This window comes from Coregonus lavaretus (genome assembly GCF_964263955.1).
Source record: "Coregonus lavaretus genome assembly, chromosome: 27".
Classification (NCBI taxonomy): Eukaryota; Metazoa; Chordata; class Actinopteri; order Salmoniformes; family Salmonidae; genus Coregonus; species Coregonus lavaretus.
This window is the reverse complement of record NC_140014.1, coordinates 29966137-29987112: the sequence shown is the minus strand read 5'-3', so window position 1 is coordinate 29987112 and position 20976 is coordinate 29966137. Positions and strand designations below refer to the sequence as shown.

Sequence of the window (20976 nt, the reverse complement as noted above, 5' to 3'; positions counted from 1 at the left end):
AGACATTTGTATTATCAAACCTGTCCTATTCTAATGTAAAACAAATTCACTCAGTGTCGTAACTGACAGATATGCATGCACAACGCACACAAAGGAAAGGGTGGGAGAGTTATAAGGTTAAAGTTCATGGTATTTTATTGAAAAAAAAACAAAAAAAAAGACTAGCATGTACAACTTGGAATGAACGTAAACTGAACTCAAAATGAACAGTCTAGAGAAGACTCTGGTGTTGAAGACCCTATGATGCGCTGTAGGTCACTCAAAACCCACACGCAACCATGGTCAGAGTCGAGAAACAGAAGGTAGAAACATTGACAGTACATCCGCGTTCCCTTGCCAAAAAACAAAGAGTTCCCCTAGCAGGTAAAAAGAGTCAGGACCAACCCGACTCTCCAGCACGCCTCCCACCCTCCAATCCTACCCAAGGTTCCACGCACAACAAGGAAACAGAACTTCAAATATTCCCAACATGCCAAACATAGTTCTAAATTGATTTATTTTGTAAATGCTCATTATCTTAAAAATATCTCTTTTTGTAATGAATTAAGCAAACTGCAAAGGTCCCATTAATTCCATCTCTATGTGAGTTTAGTACAGTGGAGGCTGCTGAGGGGAGGACGGCTCATAATAATGGCTGGAATGGAATCATACCCATGGAAACCATGCGTTTGATACCATTACACCAATTCCGCTCCCGCCATTACCACGAGCCCGTCCTCCCCAATTAAGGTGCCACCAACCTCCTGTGGTTTAGTATGACTGACCCCCCCCCCCCCCCCCCCCCACACACACAGAGACGAGCTCTCTTCTGAGCTCGTCTCTGTCTCTCAATATAGACTGTACCAAAACCCACCAACGGTACCCACGGCACCGCTGTAGAATCAGAGTGAGCCCATTGGCCAGACTGTGGCACCAGTCTCAAGCTGCATGCATGAAGAACAGAAACAGGAAGAAAAAAAACAAAATTGGCCAGCCCAAACATTACCACTAGCAACTGAAACCAATAGGCAGGTCACCAAGTGCTTTCTTTAGTTGTTGACATTTTGTTTACAGGTATTATTTATCTTATTACTGATGTCTAAACTCATCTTTGGGGACAGGACCACTAACCAGTACATGCAGATAATTCATTTTTTTTTTAACTTCTTTTATGTGGACAGATTTGTCATTTTTCAACATTCAGTTATGTTTTCTATACAGAAACAGTATGATTTTTGCAAGAGGTAAGTAAAACATGACTGATTTTTTTTTGTCTTCTAAGGAGGCCAGGAGAAGGGTGGGAGAGCTTCATTTTGCTGTCATCATTTGTACAAATTCTGTGGACAAAAGAACAAAACAAAAACAGACGAGGAGAATGAACAGAAACCAACCAACCACTGATCAAGACAGAAATTACATTTCTCAGATCCAGACATAATCACATAAAACATGTCCGTCACAGACAAATTGAGACAGACAGATCATAAAACAATTCAATTAAACTGTTATCTGTCATAGTCACGGAGACTGTTTACGTAAGCCCAATATCCCATTACAGAGAGTGAGACCAATTCTATAAGAAAGAACAGGGGGCTCAGGATGGTAGAAAGGGATGAGAGAAGAGGGGGATGAGAGTGGTAGAGTGAAGAGGGGGATCGGGCAGTACAAAGTGATGAGAGAAGAGGTGGATTGGAGCTGTAGAAACAAAAGACTGCCTGTACTGTACATTAGCATGGTGAGGATGACTGAGTGGGTGACAGCTGTCCTGAATCAAGGCCCCCATAGGGACACTGCTGAGAACTACTGTACACTCCCACACAGCAGAACTAGATAGATAGAGTTAGACAGTTCCATTGTCCTCTTCTTACCTTCATAGTTGACCTGTCCGTCTCCGTCGATGTCGGCTTCTCTGATCATCTCATCGACCTCCTCGTCTGTTAACTTCTCTCCCAGGTTTGTCATGACGTGACGGAGCTCTGCTGCACTGATGTAACCGTTCCCATCCTGCAGGGGAGACGAGGTGAGATGTGTGAGTCTGTGACCTCACAGTAAACACACCTGCCGCCTGTCTTTTACAAAGGGACTTTAACATACTAGTGTAATTTATGTATGGAGTAAGAGCAACCATACAGGATATCACTGATCATATACTGCTTGACAAACAGTAGCAATGTATACATTGTCGATATTGAATGAGGTGAAGATAGATAGAGATATATATATATATATATAAAATAAAAAACCCTCCCCCACACACACACGGCTGGCACAATCCTTACCTTGTCGAATACCCGGAACGCCTCGCGAATCTCCTCCTCGCTGTCTGTGTCCTTCATTTTCCTGGCCATCATAGTAAGGAACTCTGGGAAGTCAATGGTTCCGTTGCCTGGGAGATGGAGGGAGGGAGAGAGGATGAGGAAGTGGAGAGAGAGAGGGTTTAGCTTGATTATTGTAGACAGTTGGAAAGGGGGAGACCGGTAGAGGTGGATAGACAGAATTGATAGTTACTTATCTGGGATTAAAACCCCAGTTGAATGGGCCATGCATTGTCCAGAGCGGGCGGGGTTCTGTAGACCACTACAGCAGTTTTAATAGGAGGGTCTCCAGGTACAGCCATGGGTATATAAAAGGGGCTTAGGCAGGGTTTTTTCTTGATCAAAGGGGCTTACGTGGTGGGCGTGGCAGGGGGCGCGGCTGAATTTAAGAAAAAATAATAGGCTCCCCCCATCTTGGCAGTGTAGAGACATTTTGGCATTTTTAAGCAAATGTCCTGCAATTCTAAAAATGTCTTCATAGAGCTGAGAGAAAATGTTGCAGTTTTAAAGCAAATTTCCTGCATTTTGCCATGGCTAATGCTGTGTTATTTTGCTCAAACATAAATCAATACTGCTAAATTAATTGTTTGGGGAATTTTTCAATTCTCACTGACTCTCTAGATTTGATTTTGGTGATTGTTAGTTCTCAAAGATTTATATTATTTAAAAAATATATAGTTCCATTATCTTTTCTACATACTTTATATCTGGTTTTAGTCATTTAACTTTACATTGAAAGAGTTTTTCCATCCCCCCCCAAAATAAATATATTATTTTACATTGTTTGGACTTAAGCGGCCCAAAACAAAGCTTAGGCACAAGTATTTAAATGGCAGAAAAACAGCTGAGGGCTGCAGGGATTTAAGTGTGTGTGATCATGTGTGTGATTCCTGGGAAAGACTGTTCTCCTGAGCACACAGCTGTCCCCTCCCCTGGTGGTGCATGGCTGATCTACAGTTCCCCAGTGAATCAAAGCACGCCTGTTCTGTTCTCCCCTCTGCATGTCCCCAGTGTGTGTGTGTGTCTGACTATTCCATTACATATACAGGGCAGTAGGCTTGGGCGATATACCGTATACTGGGGTATTTACACATACTGACGGCAGGATTTTCAATACCGTAAAAAAATACAATTAAAATAATTTGAGTTGGGGGGACTCCCTTGCCTTGCGAGGGCTGCGTGCTACGCCACTGCTTATAACTATAAGATAACTATCTAAGATGTGCCAAATAAATGATATTCAGCTCAGGGCTTTAGCTATGCAGTTGGTTTGCTAACTTGCTAGTCAAGTGGATAGATGGCAAGATCAAGCTTCTTGGTTACAGCAGAGACAATCAATTTCCCGCTTGCATTGAGATCCATGTTGCCTAAATAGTTTTGTGCTAAAGAAATTGACAACAAAAGAATAGCACCCCTTGTGTGCACTTCCGGTATTACAGCATATCCCGGTATGGTACAGAAACGGTATGAAAATCTGGATACCGCCCAACCCTACTGATCAGTACAGTACACAGACCGGTATGTGTGTTTCAGAGTGGGCTGTGTACTGTAGACCATTACAACAGGCTCTGGCAGGGGTTGAGCTGTCTCTAATGTAAAGCAGAGTGATCCATGATATGGTCACAGAGAGCGGTGCAGGCCACTGGATCAGAAAAACAGGGGGCCTGGCTAAACCCTTGGGAGAAGACACTCACACTAACACCGATCATAATTAACCTGGATTAGTCTGGGCTCGTCAGGAGGGTGTGTGTGTGTGTGTAACCCAGAGGTCTCCAGGTACAGCCCTCAGCTGTTTAAGTGTGTGTGATCATGTGTGTGATTCCTGGGAAAGACTGTTCTCCTGAGCACACAGCTGTCCCCTCCCCTGGTGGTGCATGGCTGATATACAGTTCCCCAGTGAATCAATGAACGCCTGTTCTGTTCTCCCCTCTGCATGTCCCCAGTGTGTGTGTGTGTCTGTTCTGTTCTCCCCTCTGCATGTCCCCAGTGTGTGTGTGTGTGTGTCTGTTCTGTTCTCCCCTCTGCATGTCCCCAGTGTGTGTGTGTGTGTGTGTGTCTGTTCTGTTCTCCCCTCTGCATGTCCCCAGTGTGTGTGTGTGTGTGTCTGTTCTGTTCTCCCCTCTGCATGTCCCCAGTGTGTGTGTGTGTGTGTGTCTGTTCTGTTCTCCCCTCTGCATGTCCCCAGTGTGTGTGTGTGTGTGTGTGTCTGTTCTGTTCTCCCCTCTGCATGTCCCCAGTGTGTGTGTGTGTCTGACTATTCCATTACTTATACAGGGCAGTATATTACACAGTCTGGCTGTTCCCCAGTGAGTGTGTGTGCCTATCTTACTGTTGCATTCTATTAACCGGATGGGGCTGGGTCTCTCCTCAAGTATAGGCCGTATAATGCACAGACTGGCTGTTCCACCTTTCCCAGTGTGTGAATAAATTGACTGCTACTGTTGTTTGTGTGTAGGCAGGATCTACCACAGCTGCTGTGAGCTACTTCCCTGGGCCATGGGGCCTTAGAGAATGTACAGCCCAGCAGAGCAGAGCTCAGAGTGGATTATTACCTACTGCGGTTATTTAACTGGCTTTGTTGCAGCCAGTCGCTAGGTCTGCCTGACCTAGATAGTGACAGTCAGAGGAGAGGAGCCATGTTGTTCAATGACAACACTTCCAGTCCCAGCACTAACACAAGTAAGGCCGTGGATAAACTCATCAATAACTATCAATAACTTCTCAATAAGAAGCAATACTCATCACCATCGGGTTGACTTCCAGAAGGGAGAGCAGTATAGAGAGCAATAGTAATGGCGTCTTTTTGTAGACACCAACTCCACCATGGTTCGTTGGCTAAAGCCTATGGGAAAGTTGAGTTTTTGGATAAACAGTGAAAATAAGGTCTGTGGTAAACACAGGCTTAGGTGATCTTATACGTTTTGTTCTATGAGATAATCTTCATTAGCTAAAGTAACTTTTTGTGAATTTTGAAAGATTTATGTAATCAAAAAAAGCACATAAAAGGCTTCATAACTCATAGAACAAAACGTATAAGAAAACAAAACATAACCTCAGACCTTATTTTCAGAGTTTATCCCAAAAGCCTATTCTTTCACCATTCATTTTCACCATAGGAATGGCTGAACTCATTTAAATTTTTTAGGACTACAAGCTGGTGAACTATATAGTGACTGAACCGACACAAACACACACAGAAATTGAGTAGTACTTCAGCCACTCCTTATTTACATTCCCAGCTTTTACAGAAATCCCAGTTGGAGGATTCCCTCCTTCCCTCCTGCCCTATTCCAGGAATCCTCGACCCAGATTTCTGGAAAACCTGGGAACTTTATAACCCTAGTTGGACCCGCTCCAGGGTGATGTTTCCCATAGGTACAGATCTAGGATCAGCTTCCCCTCCCCCAATCCTAACCTTAACCATTACTGGGGAAAATGCTAAACTGCCCCAAGATCAGCGTGTGGGGAAACTTGTCCCTACACTGTTGGACCCTAGCAGGCGGAACTAACTCACCATCAGCGTCGACCTCGTTGATCATGTCCTGCAGCTCAGCCTCTGTGGGGTTCTGTCCCAGCGACCTCATCACAGTACCCAGCTCTTTGGTTGTGATGGTGCCGTCGCCATCCTTATCGAACAAGGAGAATGCCTCCTTGAACTCTGCAGAGAAGAAGATAGGCTAACTGTTGCTATTTGTGTGTCCAAACAAATACAAGGAAAAAGATCACAGCTGAGCTACAGTAAGAACTTCATTAGACAATTAGTCACTGACTTTTGAAATTGACTTTTATCTGATCTACACTCTTAGAAAAAAGGGTTATTTGGGGTTGTACAGTGCATTCGTAAAGTATTCAGACCCCTTCACTTCTAAAATGGCTTAAATAGTTTTTTCCCCCTCAACAATCTACACACAATACCCCATAATGACAAAGCAAAATCAGAATTTATTTGACAGTTAGTATTCAGACCCTTTACTCAGTACTTTGTTGAAGCACCTTTGTCAGCGATTACAGCCTCGAGTTTTCTTGGGTATGACGCTACAAGCTTGGCACACCTGTATTTGGGGAGTTTCTCCTATTCTTCTCTGCAGACCCTTTCAAGCTGTCAGGTTGGATGGGGAGCGTCGCTGCACAGCTATTTTCAGGTCTCTCCAGAGATGTTAGATCGGGTTCAAGTCTGGGCTCTGGCTGGGCCACTCAAGGACATTCAGACTTGTCCCAAAGCCACTCCTGCATCGTCTTGGCTGTGTGCTTAGGGTCGTTGTCCTGTTGGAAGCTGAACCTTCTCACCTGTCTGAGGTCCTGAGCATGTTTTCATCAAGGATCTCTCTGTGCTCTGTTCCGTTCATCTTTCCCTCGATCCGGACAAGTCTCCCAGTTCCTGCCGCTGAAAAACATCCCCACAGCATGATGCTGCCACCAGCATGCTTCACCGTAGGGATGGTGCCAGGTTTCCTCCAGACGTGACGCTTGGCATTCAGACCAGAGTTCAATTTTCGTAATCTTGTTTCTCATGGTCTGATAGTCCTTTAGGTGCCTTTTGGCAAACTCCAAGCGGGATGTCATGTGCCTTTTACTGAGGAGTGGCTTCCGTCTGGCCACTACCATAAAGGCCTGATTGGTGAAGTGCTGCAGAGATGGTTGTCCTTCTGGAAGGTTCTCCCATCTCCACAGAGGAACTCTGGAGCGCTGTCAGAGTGACCATCAGGTTCTTGGTCACCTCCCTGGCCAAAGCCCTTCTCCCCCGATTGCTCAGTTTGGCCGGGCGGCCAGCTCTAGGAAGAGTCTTGGTGGTTCCAAACTTCTTCCTTTTAAGAATGATGGAGGCCACTGTGTTCTTGAGGATCTTCAATGCTGCAGAAATATTTTGGTACCCTTCCCCAGATCTGTGCCTCGACACAATCCTGTCTCGGAGCTCTAAGGACAATTCCGTTGACCTCATGGCTTGGTTTTTGCTCTGACATGCATTGTCAACTGTGGGACCTTATATAGACAGGTGCCTTTCCAAATCCAGTCCAATCAGTTACATTTACCACAGGTGGACTCCAATCAAGTTGTAGAAACATCAAGGATGCGCAATGGAAACAGGATGCACCTGAGCTCAATTTCGAGTCTCATAGCAAAGGGTCTGAATACTTATGTAAAAGGTATGTTTAAAAATATATATATATATCTATAAACTTGTTTTCGCCAGAGTCAGCCAGAGTTGGTACCAAGACTGACGTGGGCCATCATTCAAACAAAGAGATGCCTCCCTGGCTACCAGTGCATATTTCCAAAGTATGTTTGCATATAATGACAATAAAATCTCAAAACTATGCTGGTATTCTTTTGTCCATTATTTAATTGTTTATTATATTATAAGCAAAAAATATTACTATCTAAGTAGTAGCCATAATTCATAAATGTCACCATACAGGGTTCTATATTCCAATTTTGGTTCAGTCAAGAAGAACCCGTCGGGTTCTGATCAAAGAACCCTATAAAAGGGTTCTATATAGAACTTTTAGGGGTTCCATAGATGAAGAAAGCGACAGAACACTATTTGGTTCTATAAGGAACCTTTTTTTCCTAAGAGTGTAGGCTACTTAATTAGGTTAAGGTTTCAACCAGTAATAATCACACCTAAGATTGACCTCCTGGGCTATGAGATGACCTCTGCTTGAAAGGATTACATTTGTTCAATGTACAGGTGAGCAGATAAAAGTATTGTCAACAACAGGTATGTCTGCTAGATCTCTGTCTGCCATTATTGAGGTATCTGCCCATTATTAGGGCCGTATAATATCTGCGTTGCGGAGAACGTGGATGGAATCACGGAATCCAGACATTAAAATAGAATTCCACAATGTTCAAAAATGTATTAAACTTGCTAGGAAATTAACTAAACGTATTGAATTTATTTTAAAAAATGCATTAATTTTCCCAAGATTATCACAAGACATGAACAAAATGCATCAGTGATTAATTTATTCCTTCAACTTTTTGAAGAGGCAACAGCACAGGAATGCCGCTCTCTGTGTGTGTGCGTGCGTTGGTCTACCACTTTGTGTAGACGTTAGTGATGATGCTAATGTAATGTTTACATCAGTGGTCAGGAGCTAGCAGACATGCCTCACTCACATTAAATATTCATACACAGCTCAAATGTGTGTGTGTGCTGAACTGCTTACCCGCAATCTGCTCCTCTGTTAGTTGGTCGGCCTGAGGAGGACAAAAAGAGGGAGAGAGGGGAAAAAGATAAATGGCTGACGACTCTGAACACAAGCAGCACTACAGAAAACTGCCCAATTTCTACCCTTTCCTATCCCAGCCCACCTCTGAGCAGCAGATATTAGCCAGTGATCTCTGAGCAACAGATCATATATTATGTAGCCACGGTAATGATCCATCTAAGGCAGAGCAGAGAATACAGTAACCTGATGCCACGGAGGAGAGGCCAGGCCAATCATTGCACAGCAGTTTAACATGTATGTTGATTGGTTCCTCTGCCGCTCTGCTCACCACTAGAGCACGACCAATGCCAATTTTGCGAGTCAAGGAGGTCCATGGCCAATATTTTATGCCAATAAATAATATAATTTTTACATTTTGATGAGACATTTTTCCAGAGACAACCATGTATGCAATAACAAATCAATTATACAAACACAATCAATTTTACTTTATTTTTAAACAAGTTAACTACATAATGGTAAACATTTAAAAATGGTCAATCTCTTGATAAACTGGTTAAATCAAGATGGCACAGGTGAGTTCATATTCAATAGGAGTGTATGCATGCATTGAGTTATTGAGCTTGTTTTAGCTGATTCCAGTGGTCTTTGGGGCTACAGATGACAAACAATCTGTTTCCCTTTCATTTGGGACTATGTTAGGCCTACTGAACATTATACCCTGATGAAGACAGCTTGTCGGTCGAAACATTGGTTATTAAATTATTGCATCTGAGCTCCTAGAGTGTGCGGCTCTCCTTTTTTTTTCCTCTCCAAGTGTTCTAATCCGCTAGCCAGCACCTCGCCTAAACCGATGTGTGTTTCTTTCGCCTCCAGATAGGCCTACTGATCAACAACATTTTCATATAAGTAGCCTTGTGTTTTCTTTTATAAAAATGTGTGTTGTCACCTTTAAGAGAAAAGGCACCGCTTGTGTATCATGTAGCCAGGCAGTTTGGCTTGTGTAGTTCAACTTGGGTAGTTCGTCTTGGCACGGGAAAGACATGTAGCTAGCCAACTCAGTGAATTAACAACATTTTTGGTGACGATCAGCTTTGACATTAGCATATTTTGTGTTATGCTTTGCTATCACAAATGAAGTTCTAGGGTAACGTTAGTGAACTGACGTTAGCTTCAAAGCTAGCAAAGTTAGCTCTTTGCTGAATGTTGTTGTTTACCTAGCTATCTAGAAAGCTACCGGTACGTTGCTTTGTAAAGTGCAGCAGCCTGTATGGACATTGTAAATTAATTACCACTTTCAACATTTGGTGTGGCATTATTAAAGTGTGCTAAATGTATATGCAGCATGAGTGGGTAGCTATAGCAAGCAGCCCAGATGTTCCTCAAGGACAGCAATGAGTGGTGCCGGCATGCAGGGAGTTTCTCGCGCTATAATGGGGAAAATCGGCCATGCCGATATTATCGGTTGTTCTCTACGAGTCACCACACAGCGGATCTGTTCCGCACTCATATTTACATTTCAACAACACAACTCATCTGCTGATGAGATATGAATACAATGATCACCTCGGGATGAAACCAGAAGTTTTCACTCCTCACGTCCCTCTACGGAGGTATGCCGGACACATTTCCCACTTGAATTTAATATAGGCCTACAGTAAAACACACACAATGCATGAGGGCAGTAAAGACACTGGTAGTCACATATAGAGAATCATATAGGCTACACTTCATGCCAAACCAGCCATTTTCCCCACAATATCTGCTCTCACTCTACACGGCTACACAAGAGTACTGTCCAAAATTAGAGCCTGTTCTACCATCTTCGTTCCCAACACTAGAGCACACCACAGCAGGTACCCAATTAGATCACTCATACAGTATTCAACCAGTTTCAGCTTCCCCATCACTCATGCAGAGGGAATAGCATAGCGTTGGGACCTGAAACTTGTCAAAGTGCAGGTCAGTCAGGTCGGCCACCAGCTTCTTTGCCTTAGGCTGGTCCTGCCAGGTATCTGCTATCCTCGTTTCTGGCTTGCCGTCCAGAAGTAGATTACCCTTTTTGGGCTTCCCATTGAACCCACCGGCCTTAGAGGGGAGGGCATCCATGGACTCCCGCACCATCACCAGCCCTTCAGCCAGGCACTCTGCACGCTTGGCGTTCACGTTGCCCTGGCGCCTGACGTCCCCCAGCTCGGTCTTGGTGATCTGCAGGCCATTCTTCATGTCCTGTACCTCTTTGACCACGCTGTCGATGCGACTGTTGGTAGAGTCCACCAGCATCTGCAGGAACGACTTGTAGTTCCTCTCCTGCTGCTCAATCAACTCTTTATAGAAGAACTGCTGCTGGTCCAGAAGCTCATATACCATGGACAGAGAAACCAGGTCATCGTCCTGGTAGCAGGGTGCCTTCTTGGGCAACATGGTTCTCCTCGGTCTCCTCAGCCTGCCTATCTGGATGACTGAAGCTGTGCTGGTCAGGTCTCTGGCTGCTAGACGTGGGGAGCTGTGTCAAGTCTCTGGGAGTGGGGCTCAGCTGGCTGAACTAAGCACCAGACAGAGAAGAGGACTAGACTGATAATGAAGCAGGGTTTACCTGACCTGAAGCCTGAAACCAGAGGTACTGTGGCAGTGATGTGACTGACTGGCTACCTCCCGCTGTACTGTTGCGGCAGCCTAACATTGGGGCTGCTGTCTGTATTGGATGTCCTTGGGAATCCTAACTTCCACATGGGACGTTTCAACAGAAGCTCTGGGGTTAATGTATTGTGTTCTGCTTTTCGCCACCCCGCCGGCCGCAATCCGGACTGTCAGCGCGGTGCTACAGTTACAGAAACCAACGAGGGGGTCTGAAGAATCATTTCCGTGATTAGGGCATGGTCACATGATGCTTAGGGTCCCCTGCCAGGCTAGTTGGACAGACGACAGAGCCAGAGCATCCAGGGTCAGAGAGGCTAGATGCTTAGGCTGACGGCTGCCTGCCCCACAGGACCAACCCATCCGCTGCATCCCCTCTCTACCATTGCTGTTGAAGAAAATCCTAGGGGAAACACTGTACCTCCCTCTGTGATACATTAGCTTTCATTTAGGGCTAGGCTATACCTTGGCTTTGTTTTTCTCTGAACCATCCTTAGGCCCTTAGCCTCTTTCCCTCTCGCCCTCTCTCTCTACCTGAACCTGTAGCCCTACACCCATCTTTACTTTTGGCTTAATCTGTTTGGCTTTGCTTGCCTGTTTGTTTATCTGGTGTTACCTACACCTCTCTTTACCTCTGTATGTTTGTACGGTCTTTCCCTGTCCTGTACTTTTTTTATTTTCTTGTCCGTGGCTCCCTCTCAGTCTCTCTCTCTGTTGGGTTCCTTGATCAGTGGCAGCAGCAGCATTCTCTGGCAGTGTGCCCAGAAGGGAGGTCCTCCTCCTGCTCCTCACCCTGCTGGATCCTCAGGGCCAGCCCACTGTAACCCCAGCCTACAGCACTGCTGGACCCCAGCCAGGACCTCCCTTTCTCTGGCCCCTCAGGCAGGGACCGAGACCCCAACACACGGCTGCCAGAAATCTGTCCTGGATTCGCAAGCACTGCACAACCTCTCCAGGAATCTGGCCTCGGTATGAGAGAGCACTGCTTGCTGCCATAGCTGCTGCTATGCTATCCTGGCCCAGAGAGCTAAAAACACCATAGCTGCTGCAGCGTGGCATTGCCACTTTCAAATCACATTGACAAGTGGTCCCTGAGAGCCATGTGGTGGTAGTGTAGTGCCACACAGAGGTTTGTGAGTGAGGACTTCCGGTCACTGCTATGTTCCATGTGTGTATCTGTGTCTGTCTGCCCACATGACTGGAGCTCCACTTGTATTTATTTAAGTTGATTTGAACAGGGACAATGTACAATAAAACATAAGTCTCAGAAATGAGATGTGATGTGTTGCACCAGACTCCAACATAAGCCTACAGCAGAGGGATGGAGTTAATCAGTAACTACCCCTTCATATGAGCATGTGATATCATGTGCATAGTCATCGTCTATATAATCACATAGCCTACACCCAACCTTTCTCATCAATCACTTGCAGCAATATTCAGCACATCGACATCAATTGGTTATTGCTGCTTATTGTTGAATAGCATGAACATGTTGAATTTGCAACTTATCACAGAATGGTAGGCCTATACAGACATGGCCTTTTTTCCCCTTCTAGCTACATTAACCCTACCTTGGATAAATACTATAATCGGAGCCCTGAGCCTTGTTGTCTGCACTTGGAGTTGAGAGGCATAGTGGGAGGCACTGCTAAGGCTGTCAGTCACCCTGCATTTATACTAACATAAAGCTTGTGGCCATTCCGTGCCAGTAAAGCGAGAATAAAAACAGTCCAGTCACATACAGTGCAATGGCCTTTCTACATGGAGTCACCACACTAACTCTGATAGAGCAGATCAGCTCAATACAATGGGTCTGTCTTCTAGCACGTTCATTTCCTTGTTAGGGCACACAGCAGGATCCTGTGGCGTGACTCTATAGAGTGGGGCAGGGTCAATGACCCCACAACTACAGCAGAGAGAGCAGAGGACCCACCCATGTGCGGAGGCATTACTACAGAGGAGGAGTTGACACAACCTTTCCGTACACGCCTTCACAGCACAGCAACACACACCTAAAAAGATTCCTTCTTATGATTGTCCACCACACCCAATCAAACATCCGAGCGAGGGCCGAAACAGTGGACCCAATGTATCCAGCCCAGTGGTCACACTGATGTGTTTGTGTGTATGTCCAGATGAGAGGCTTGATTCAGAGACTACAATCCATAGCTTTGTTATCCCCACTTTGGTGGAGACATTCCTTCCATGCTTTAGGAGAAACAATGTGTGCATTCAGCACAAGAACATGACTTACTTTGAGATTCATGGTTTCACACCGTTCTCCCACTGCTATACAACCCAATCCCTCCCATGGAGACATGCGATAGAAAAGTATCTTGGAGGTTAAACCTCCTGTGACAATGGTAATTACCAACCGAAATCAACATGATATTATCTACATTGTTCCATATCGGTGTATAAAAAGTGGTAAGACCAAGGCATAAATCAAGCATGCACAGTCATGTCAGAGATAGGGCAGCTACTGTTATTCCAAGAGTACCATATCACTTTCGATCTGACAAATAGTATACCATAATGTCACAGATTAAATTTTTGATCAAATTGAAGCCATTAATGATCAGAAATCCTATAACAAGTCTATAAATTATTTGTAAGAATAGATGACCATAGAAAAAGTGACACAGCTTGAATCAAACCCCATTCATATTGCAAAGATGTAGCCTTTAATACCATAGATAGGAGACATTAGGGAGAAACCCCGAGGCTGAAATATAAATGAAACGATGCATTCTACATCATACAACAGTAATATAACCTGAAAAAGATTGATCATAGTAAAAATGATACACGATCTGGTGAACTGTTCCATCAGATCAAAGTCGCCTAATACAAATGCAATATCTTGTAAAATTTCTAGAATATTTTATATAATTCTGAATGACAGTGATTGTATGGGGGGGTACGATAGGTCCAGCAGCAGCTCGCATGCACTGCTCGCTCGAACCACATCAACATATAGCTATTTGTTCGCTGCATTGAGAAGTCGGCCTGTGCTTGTGGAAAATGTATACATCTCAATGGTTTTGCAGCTTTAGTTTGATCAAAATTGAATAGCCCACATTCTATATCACACATATTTGCTGTTACCGGATCTTAACACGTTCCATTACCGGCTCAGTACATGGGTTTTGTTAAACATAAAACCGTAAAATGCTACTGATTCACGGACGCATGGAGTCAGGTCTGGCTCGCTGACATGATGAATGAAGTCATTGCCTCGATCATCAGACAAAAATATACTTTGAGTTATCATCATGCGTCTTAAATAATATCCGACCATCAAAAACACAATCAGCAGTGCATATGAATTATAGGAAGGATCCCATAATCAAACATGTAACACCCCAAAACACCCGTCGTTCAACAGTTCACGCGAATCTTCCTCTGCAGGAAAAGCTTGCGTTCATGCAACGAGGAAACCTTAGCATTGCTTGCTTAAATTATATTTTATTAAATAGAATGTTCATATTTCCAACGCACCACATAATATAATACTCACCATGTCTGTCGGCGCTGGACGTGTTGGTTTTCTAAAACTAGACTACGAGATTGACCAATTCCCGGAACCTCTACTGATGGGCTGAAGGTGTGTATCTCTCGCGATCTGTGTCTATATAGCTTAGTGTATTCCTCCGCCGCTGAAAACCCTCCTCACTCACTTCCGCATTTTCCCACTGCAGGACAGGCACCCTGTATCCCTCCCTCCCTCCCTCCTCAGCAAACTTGCCTGGCAGAGCTGCAGTGGCACAAAAAGCTAAGCCGAAATACATAGAACAACACAGACCAATATAATACACACTTGTAGCCTACATGTGTGAAATAGGACAAATGTAAGCACTCACCAAATGTATTTATTTATTTATTATTTCATACAGACAGTATCTGACACTTACTGGTAAAAGTACTTCTACTCATATATTCATACACCTGCATTTGACCAGCCATTCCTTGAGTTATTGTTGCATTGGAGATGAGCAACACCAGACAGAGTATTTAAAAAGAAAAAGCACACATAAGATGTTGTTGGTAGAATAGCTGGCATTCCATCATCACTTCATGATAATTGAAGCTATGAAATGTGCATTACATTATTATTAAAAAAATTAAGCCGATGGCGATAATCAGACAATTATTAAGATTTATTTAGGCTAGCCCATTTGTCATATTGAATTAATATTAATTACCCAATATCAGTCATTGACAAACTTACCAATAATGCAGTTCTATAGTTGGCATGTTTGGTTATAAAACTGCTAAAAAAAAAATATATTTATTGCCAATGTTTTTGCAAACTCAGAACCAACTTGTTTTCAGCATTTGTCGAAATCTGTAATTTCTTCTAATAATGAAATTATAGGGAGCATGCCTTCAGTGGATCACTATTCAATATCTATAGCCTATATTTTATTATTCTCAAATTACGTGAAAAGCATATTCAGGTCATGCATTTGTATATTGATCAGGGTATGCAAATAATTACTAGGTTGATTATCCAAATTCTGCATGCTGTTTTGTGATTCTAAAGAACCTAAAACCTAATAAAGTGTCATTTTTACAAAAGAAACAGTTGCAAAAAAAACTGTAAATGATTGACATAGGCACAAAATAGGTTGTGACATTGGCTTTGGTCATGTGGCCAACAGTACAGCTGTAGTCTAATTCGACACATTCCGGTCTGTGCGCTGACTACTCACTGCATCCAGTGCCTATGAATTGACAAGTTTCTGATGCGCAGGAGCTGGAACAGGGCGCTCTACTTTATGTAACGCACTGTTTTATCTCTGCGGAAGAATACTCAAACACACTGGCCAGTGTCTATTGACGCTGGAGAAATTGCAGTTATATTTGAAACGGCGCTCCTCATTGGTTACAGTTGACCTGCAATAGTCTGCTCGTTGTACGCGAGCCCAGGATTGGCTACGTTGGATCTGCAATGCGTCAAGTAATGGCGCCTAATGTTACCCGAGTAGTTTAGGAAAACGGTATGGCCGGACAGTCTACTTTGTATCACAGAGCATTTTGTAATATTATAACGGTTAATGTCGATAAGACGTTTATTTCAGTCTGTCTAGTTTCTCAAAATCATACCTCATCTGACGAGCTCGATTTGAGTTTTTCGGGAGGAATGGTGGTGATTGGTCACCGCAAACATACACGGAACTATTTACTTGTAGTCGCGGAATTTAAAATGACAGGTGTGTCGATGAAGGAATAGAGAATTAAAATATTATAAATCCTATGCTGATTTCGAGTCTATTTTGTGAATTAGATTTATGCATTCAAACCAAGATTTACTTTTAGGCAATAATCTCGCAGCCTGCAACAATTAATGGACTGATTGACGGTTTTATCAGTCTATGGAAGTGAGTTTGTGTGCTCATGCTCAAGGATAAATAAGCTAAACTAAATCATACAATTAGCATTCAAGATAACATGATTTTAGTAGCCTAAAATGATGCGATTCCTAAAATTCTACCTCTCCAAAAAAAACACAGGCGCGTTCGAGGTGACGTCATATTCATGCGACTGTTTACATGCAGAGGAGAACAACATGGCGCTATTTCCAGCTTTTGCAGGATTATCAAATACAAAAGCAGAGAATGCACCTAAAGGTAAGACCACAAATGTTTATTTATGTTTAGTGGATGTGTCAACCAGTTAGCCACCGTTCTGTGACGGCATTTCAAAGAGAGATCTAATAAAAGTAAACGCAAGTGCAACGTTCCTGCCCGAAAGTGTCAGCTTCCTAGTTTCACTAGCTTGTTAACTTAATTGCGCAGAACACAATTATGCTATAGCTAGCTAGCTAAGTGTCTTTGCTCGTAACATAACATCCCCCACAATATGCATCCATAGTTATACTTTGATAAACATTAACGTTAGTTACTCAATGATGTTGCCAGGTGGATAAGCATGATAAACAATTTTCCTACACTCACTGACTGAAGGTTAGCAGTGCATTGGGCCCTCACCATAACCTTAATCTAACCAAAAAGGTGTACTATATAATGTCCTCATAAAATTCAACTCTAAGCCCATTGGCACAATGTGATCTGACAACTCTTTGACTTTGGACTACTTTATCTTTAGTGCATTTACTGTATCAGTGGGCTTCCATCTGAAAAAAGCTGTCGCCAAACCTGATTATTTCCTCTGCTTAAAAGCCCTAGAGAACTAATTGTGATTGATTTGACATTACTATTTTTTCTCTCTCCTCAGAGCTAGAATGGCTGAGCAATCAAAGTTTCCGTACCGACGACGCTCTCTCTCTTCACCAACGAGCCACTGAGAAAGCCAACGAAACACAATCGGCAGAAACAAGGTGTTGTGTTATGATAAGTGTTCAATCGTTATCCAATTATTTCCCTTTCACTGTGACTTAATAGTATTACATTCCGCCCCTTTGAGAAGCACTGGAGGTTTTATTGAGTAGCTTTGAATGTTACTACACAGTGTCGTGACGTCACTTTCATTATTGTGATAACTATTATTTCTCAAATAATTACCTACTATGTTTAATTGTTACTAGATTAAATTAATCATGTAACAATCAACTCATTAGGAATTTGGGTTACCATGGGAAAAGTTATTTAACGAGTTACCGTTTCCCGAATTAACTCTAAAGATATCTAGATATCTCTTGTCATTTAACAGTCATTTATTAATAATTTACCTCATATCAGTCTCATTCTGAAAGTCGTAGACTCTTTAAGTCTGCACGAACCCGGGTCTTATTGATCATTCCGTACCACACAAATTGATTTAATTATTTATTCACTAACTAATTAAAAATGACAACACAAGATACAAACACGTACACAGTATAGGTAGGGATTAGAAACTTAATACAATGAAAACGGGTCCCTAGCGAACTAACACAATATGACACTTGTTAAAAAAGATGGCGAGTTAGAGAGATTGAGTAAAAAACACTTGGATACATATGGAACTACGCTCACAGTAATCCTAATACCTTGCCCGAACTGCCACCCGTTTGGTAAGAAGTAATGAATGTATTTACGTGTTGGAGGTCTTCGTCGTGTATCTCTGTTGGACCCAGGCCTTCGTGGGAAGGGGTCGATTGGGCCTTCTCTTTCGAATGGTCTTTTAGATGTAAGGCTCTGATTGTCCACAAGAGGTCACAATGTCCTTCTTCTTAGTTGTCTGTTTACTTTCACTCGTTCTGGAAGTGGTCTTCTGAGGATGGCTAATCAGCCATGTCGATGATCCCCTGTGGGGTGATGCGAGCAGTGTAGTAGACGATGGTTTGAAGAGAGCAACAGGATGGTCCCACTTAAATTCACTTTCTTAGATACAGTACTTAGAACAGCTACTCAGCCGTAACATTTATTGTTAGTGGAGGCAACTTTGTCGTCTTCACCTCGTGTTGATTTTCAGGGTCGTAACCAATGGATACAAAAGCTGCAGCTTGAGTACTTCTGATCTGATCATTCTTAACTCAATCTTTTATGCGCTCTGGTAAAGAGGGGCGTTTCGGTCATACTGACACGCTCTCTGAGCTCCGTCGGGCGTGGCTAGTTACAAGGCAAAACTATTATCATCACTATGATCTTGTTAGAAAGCTGAAATCACATTCCTATCTTCACGAAAACATTGTCTTCCTCCTTGATATTTTCTACCCAACGTATAGGATGTAAGCCTGATATACACAGTGTAAAAGCTCTTCAAGTCACAATGTTTTCGTTATAATGCCTTTATACCTTTTTTAATGACATCACAAAATATACATACATTTTCCATATTCCATTTTTCATCATTCCCAACATTTGGATGTTGAAATGTATTGTCCAAATGTTCATTGTTGGATGTTGAAGTTTTTGGGCGGCAAAAAGTCTATGAAACAAAGGCATTCCTTTCACCATACTAGAGGGCCAGAGAGAGATTCTCCTCCTCTCTAATTTATGGCAGTGTTCAGGTGTCAAGACCGGCACAGCCCCCCCCCCCCCCCCCCCCCCCCCCCCTCCCCGGTCTGGTTGTTGTCAGCCATTTGCCAAGCTGATGTAAGACCTTTGATCCTCACCCAGGGAGAGTCATGACAACAGTCTTGTTGACCTCCAAATATCTTATACTTTTGTGGGATGATATGATCTCAGCATTGACATGTGGTGGTAGTTTCACCCCAAAATCAACGGCTTGTGATATTTATACTTAAATGTATACTTCTAACATTTCTCAGCAGACTCATTATACCAGAGAGGGACGATAAGAATGACGTCCCATCCAAGAAGAAGAAAAAGAAGGAGAAGAAGAAGAAAAAGAAAAAGCACAAGAACAAGAGTGGAGAACCCTCCCCAGCAAGCAGTGGCTCAGATTCAGATACTATCTACCCCAGTGACCTCCTAAAAAATGCTGAGAGCACTCCTCCGAGGTATGACCTCACTCCTTTGGTTCCCAGTGAGACACAGGATACATGCTCTATTAGGAATATATACGATCAGTTTTGCAATTTATATCATAATGAATAAGAGTATTTGGACAGGGGGGAACTGATCCTAGACCAGCACTCCTACCGTAAGATGCTTTTTACTGTAGTAGTTGTTCTGTTTCAGGGTTTAAATGTTGCCGGGTTGGAGGGCGATGCGGTGTCCGTGGCTCAGTGCGTTAGGGGAGGTATACTCTGGGGGTCTTGGCTGACTGCCAGTTGTAGTAGCTCTCCTTGACTCAGACTCTGAATTCAACTGCGACATCAAGCCTGGCTAGTCTCTGAGCTGCCAATGAAATTACCCCCAGTCCCTTGCCACACACACAAACACACAGACACACACACACACACACACACACACACACACACACACAAACACACAGACACAGATACAGACACACACAGACAGACAGACAGACAGACAGTACCAGTCAAATGTTTGGACACACCTACTCATTCAAGGGTTTTTCTTTATTTTTACTATTTTCTACATTGTAGAATAATAGTGAAGACATCAAAGCTATGAAATAATACATATGGAATCATGTAGTAACCAAAAAAGTGTTAAACAATTCAAAATATAGTTTATATTTGAGATTGTTCAAACAGCCACCCTTTGCCTTGATGACAGCTTTGCACACTCTTGGCATTCTCTCAACCAGCTTCACCCAGAATGCTTTTCCAACAGTCTTGAAGTAGTCCCCACATATGCTGAGCACTTGTTGGCTGCTTTTCCTTCACTCTGCCCTCCGACTCATCCCAAACCATCTCAATTGGGTTGAGGTCGGGGGATTGTGGAGGCCAGGTCATCAGATGCAGCACTCCATCACTCTCCTTCTTGGTAAAATAGCCCTTACACAGCCTGGAGGTGTGTTGGGTCATTGTCCTGTTGAAAAACAAATGATAGTCCCACTAAGCCCAAACCAGATGGAATGGCGTATCGCTGCAGAATGCTATGGTAGCCATGCTGGTTAAGTGTGCCTTGAATTCTAAATAAATCACAGACAGTGTCACTAGCAAAGCACCCCCACACCATAACACCTCCTCCTGCATGCTTTACGGTGGGAAATACACATGCAGAGATCATCCGTTCACCCACACCGCGTCTCACAAAGACACGGCGGTTGGAACCAAACATCTCCAATTTGGACTCCAGACCAAAGGACAAGTTTCCACCGGTCTAATGTCCATTGCTCGTGTTTCTTGGCCCAAGCAGGTCTCTTCTTCTTATTGGTGGCCTTTAGTAGTGGTTTCTTTGCAGCAATTCGACAATGAAGGCCTGATTTAACACAGTCTCCTCTGAACAGTTTATGTTGAGATGTGTCTGTGACTTGAACTCTGTGAAGCATTTATTTGGGCTGCAATTTCTGAGGCTGGTAACTAATGAACTTATCCTCTGCAGCAG

The 20976-nt window shown here is 43.3% G+C and overlaps 2 protein-coding genes across 2 annotated transcripts in view; one reads left to right on the top strand and one right to left on the bottom strand.

Moving 5' to 3' along the window:
• Positions 1-117: 117 nt before the first annotated feature.
• Positions 118-14793, bottom strand: LOC311102716 (calmodulin-1). The gene is made up of 6 exons (XM_084144088.1): positions 14628-14793; positions 8465-8495; positions 5809-5952; positions 2259-2365; positions 1848-1983; positions 118-1316 (listed from the first exon to the last, which is right to left on the bottom strand). The coding sequence occupies exons 1-6, from the start codon at positions 14628-14630 to the stop codon at positions 1288-1290; spliced, it is 450 nt and encodes a 149-aa protein (XP_084000214.1). The 5' UTR covers positions 14631-14793; the 3' UTR covers positions 118-1287.
• Positions 14794-16632: 1839 nt separating this feature from the next.
• The window catches only part of nrde2 (NRDE-2, necessary for RNA interference, domain containing), a 29304-nt gene continuing 24960 nt past the window's right edge, over positions 16633-20976 (top strand). Inside the window, exons 1-3 of the mRNA XM_084144458.1 lie at positions 16633-16740; positions 17348-17450; positions 19326-19517. Coding sequence (XP_084000584.1) covers positions 16680-16740; positions 17348-17450; positions 19326-19517 — 356 coding nt within the window. The 5' untranslated portion in view covers positions 16633-16679. The remainder of the gene's footprint in view (positions 16741-17347; positions 17451-19325; positions 19518-20976) is intronic.

Excerpts from the sequence above, each read along its gene's own strand:
- LOC311102716 (XM_084144088.1), bottom strand. Across the intron at positions 5,953-8,464 it reads AACAGAGGAGCAGATTGCGG|AGTTCAAGGAGGCATTCTCC; the intron begins GTAAGCAGTTCA and ends TCTTCTCTGCAG. Across the intron at positions 2,366-5,808 it reads CAACGAGGTCGACGCTGATG|GCAACGGAACCATTGACTTC; the intron begins GTGAGTTAGTTC and ends TCCATCTCCCAG.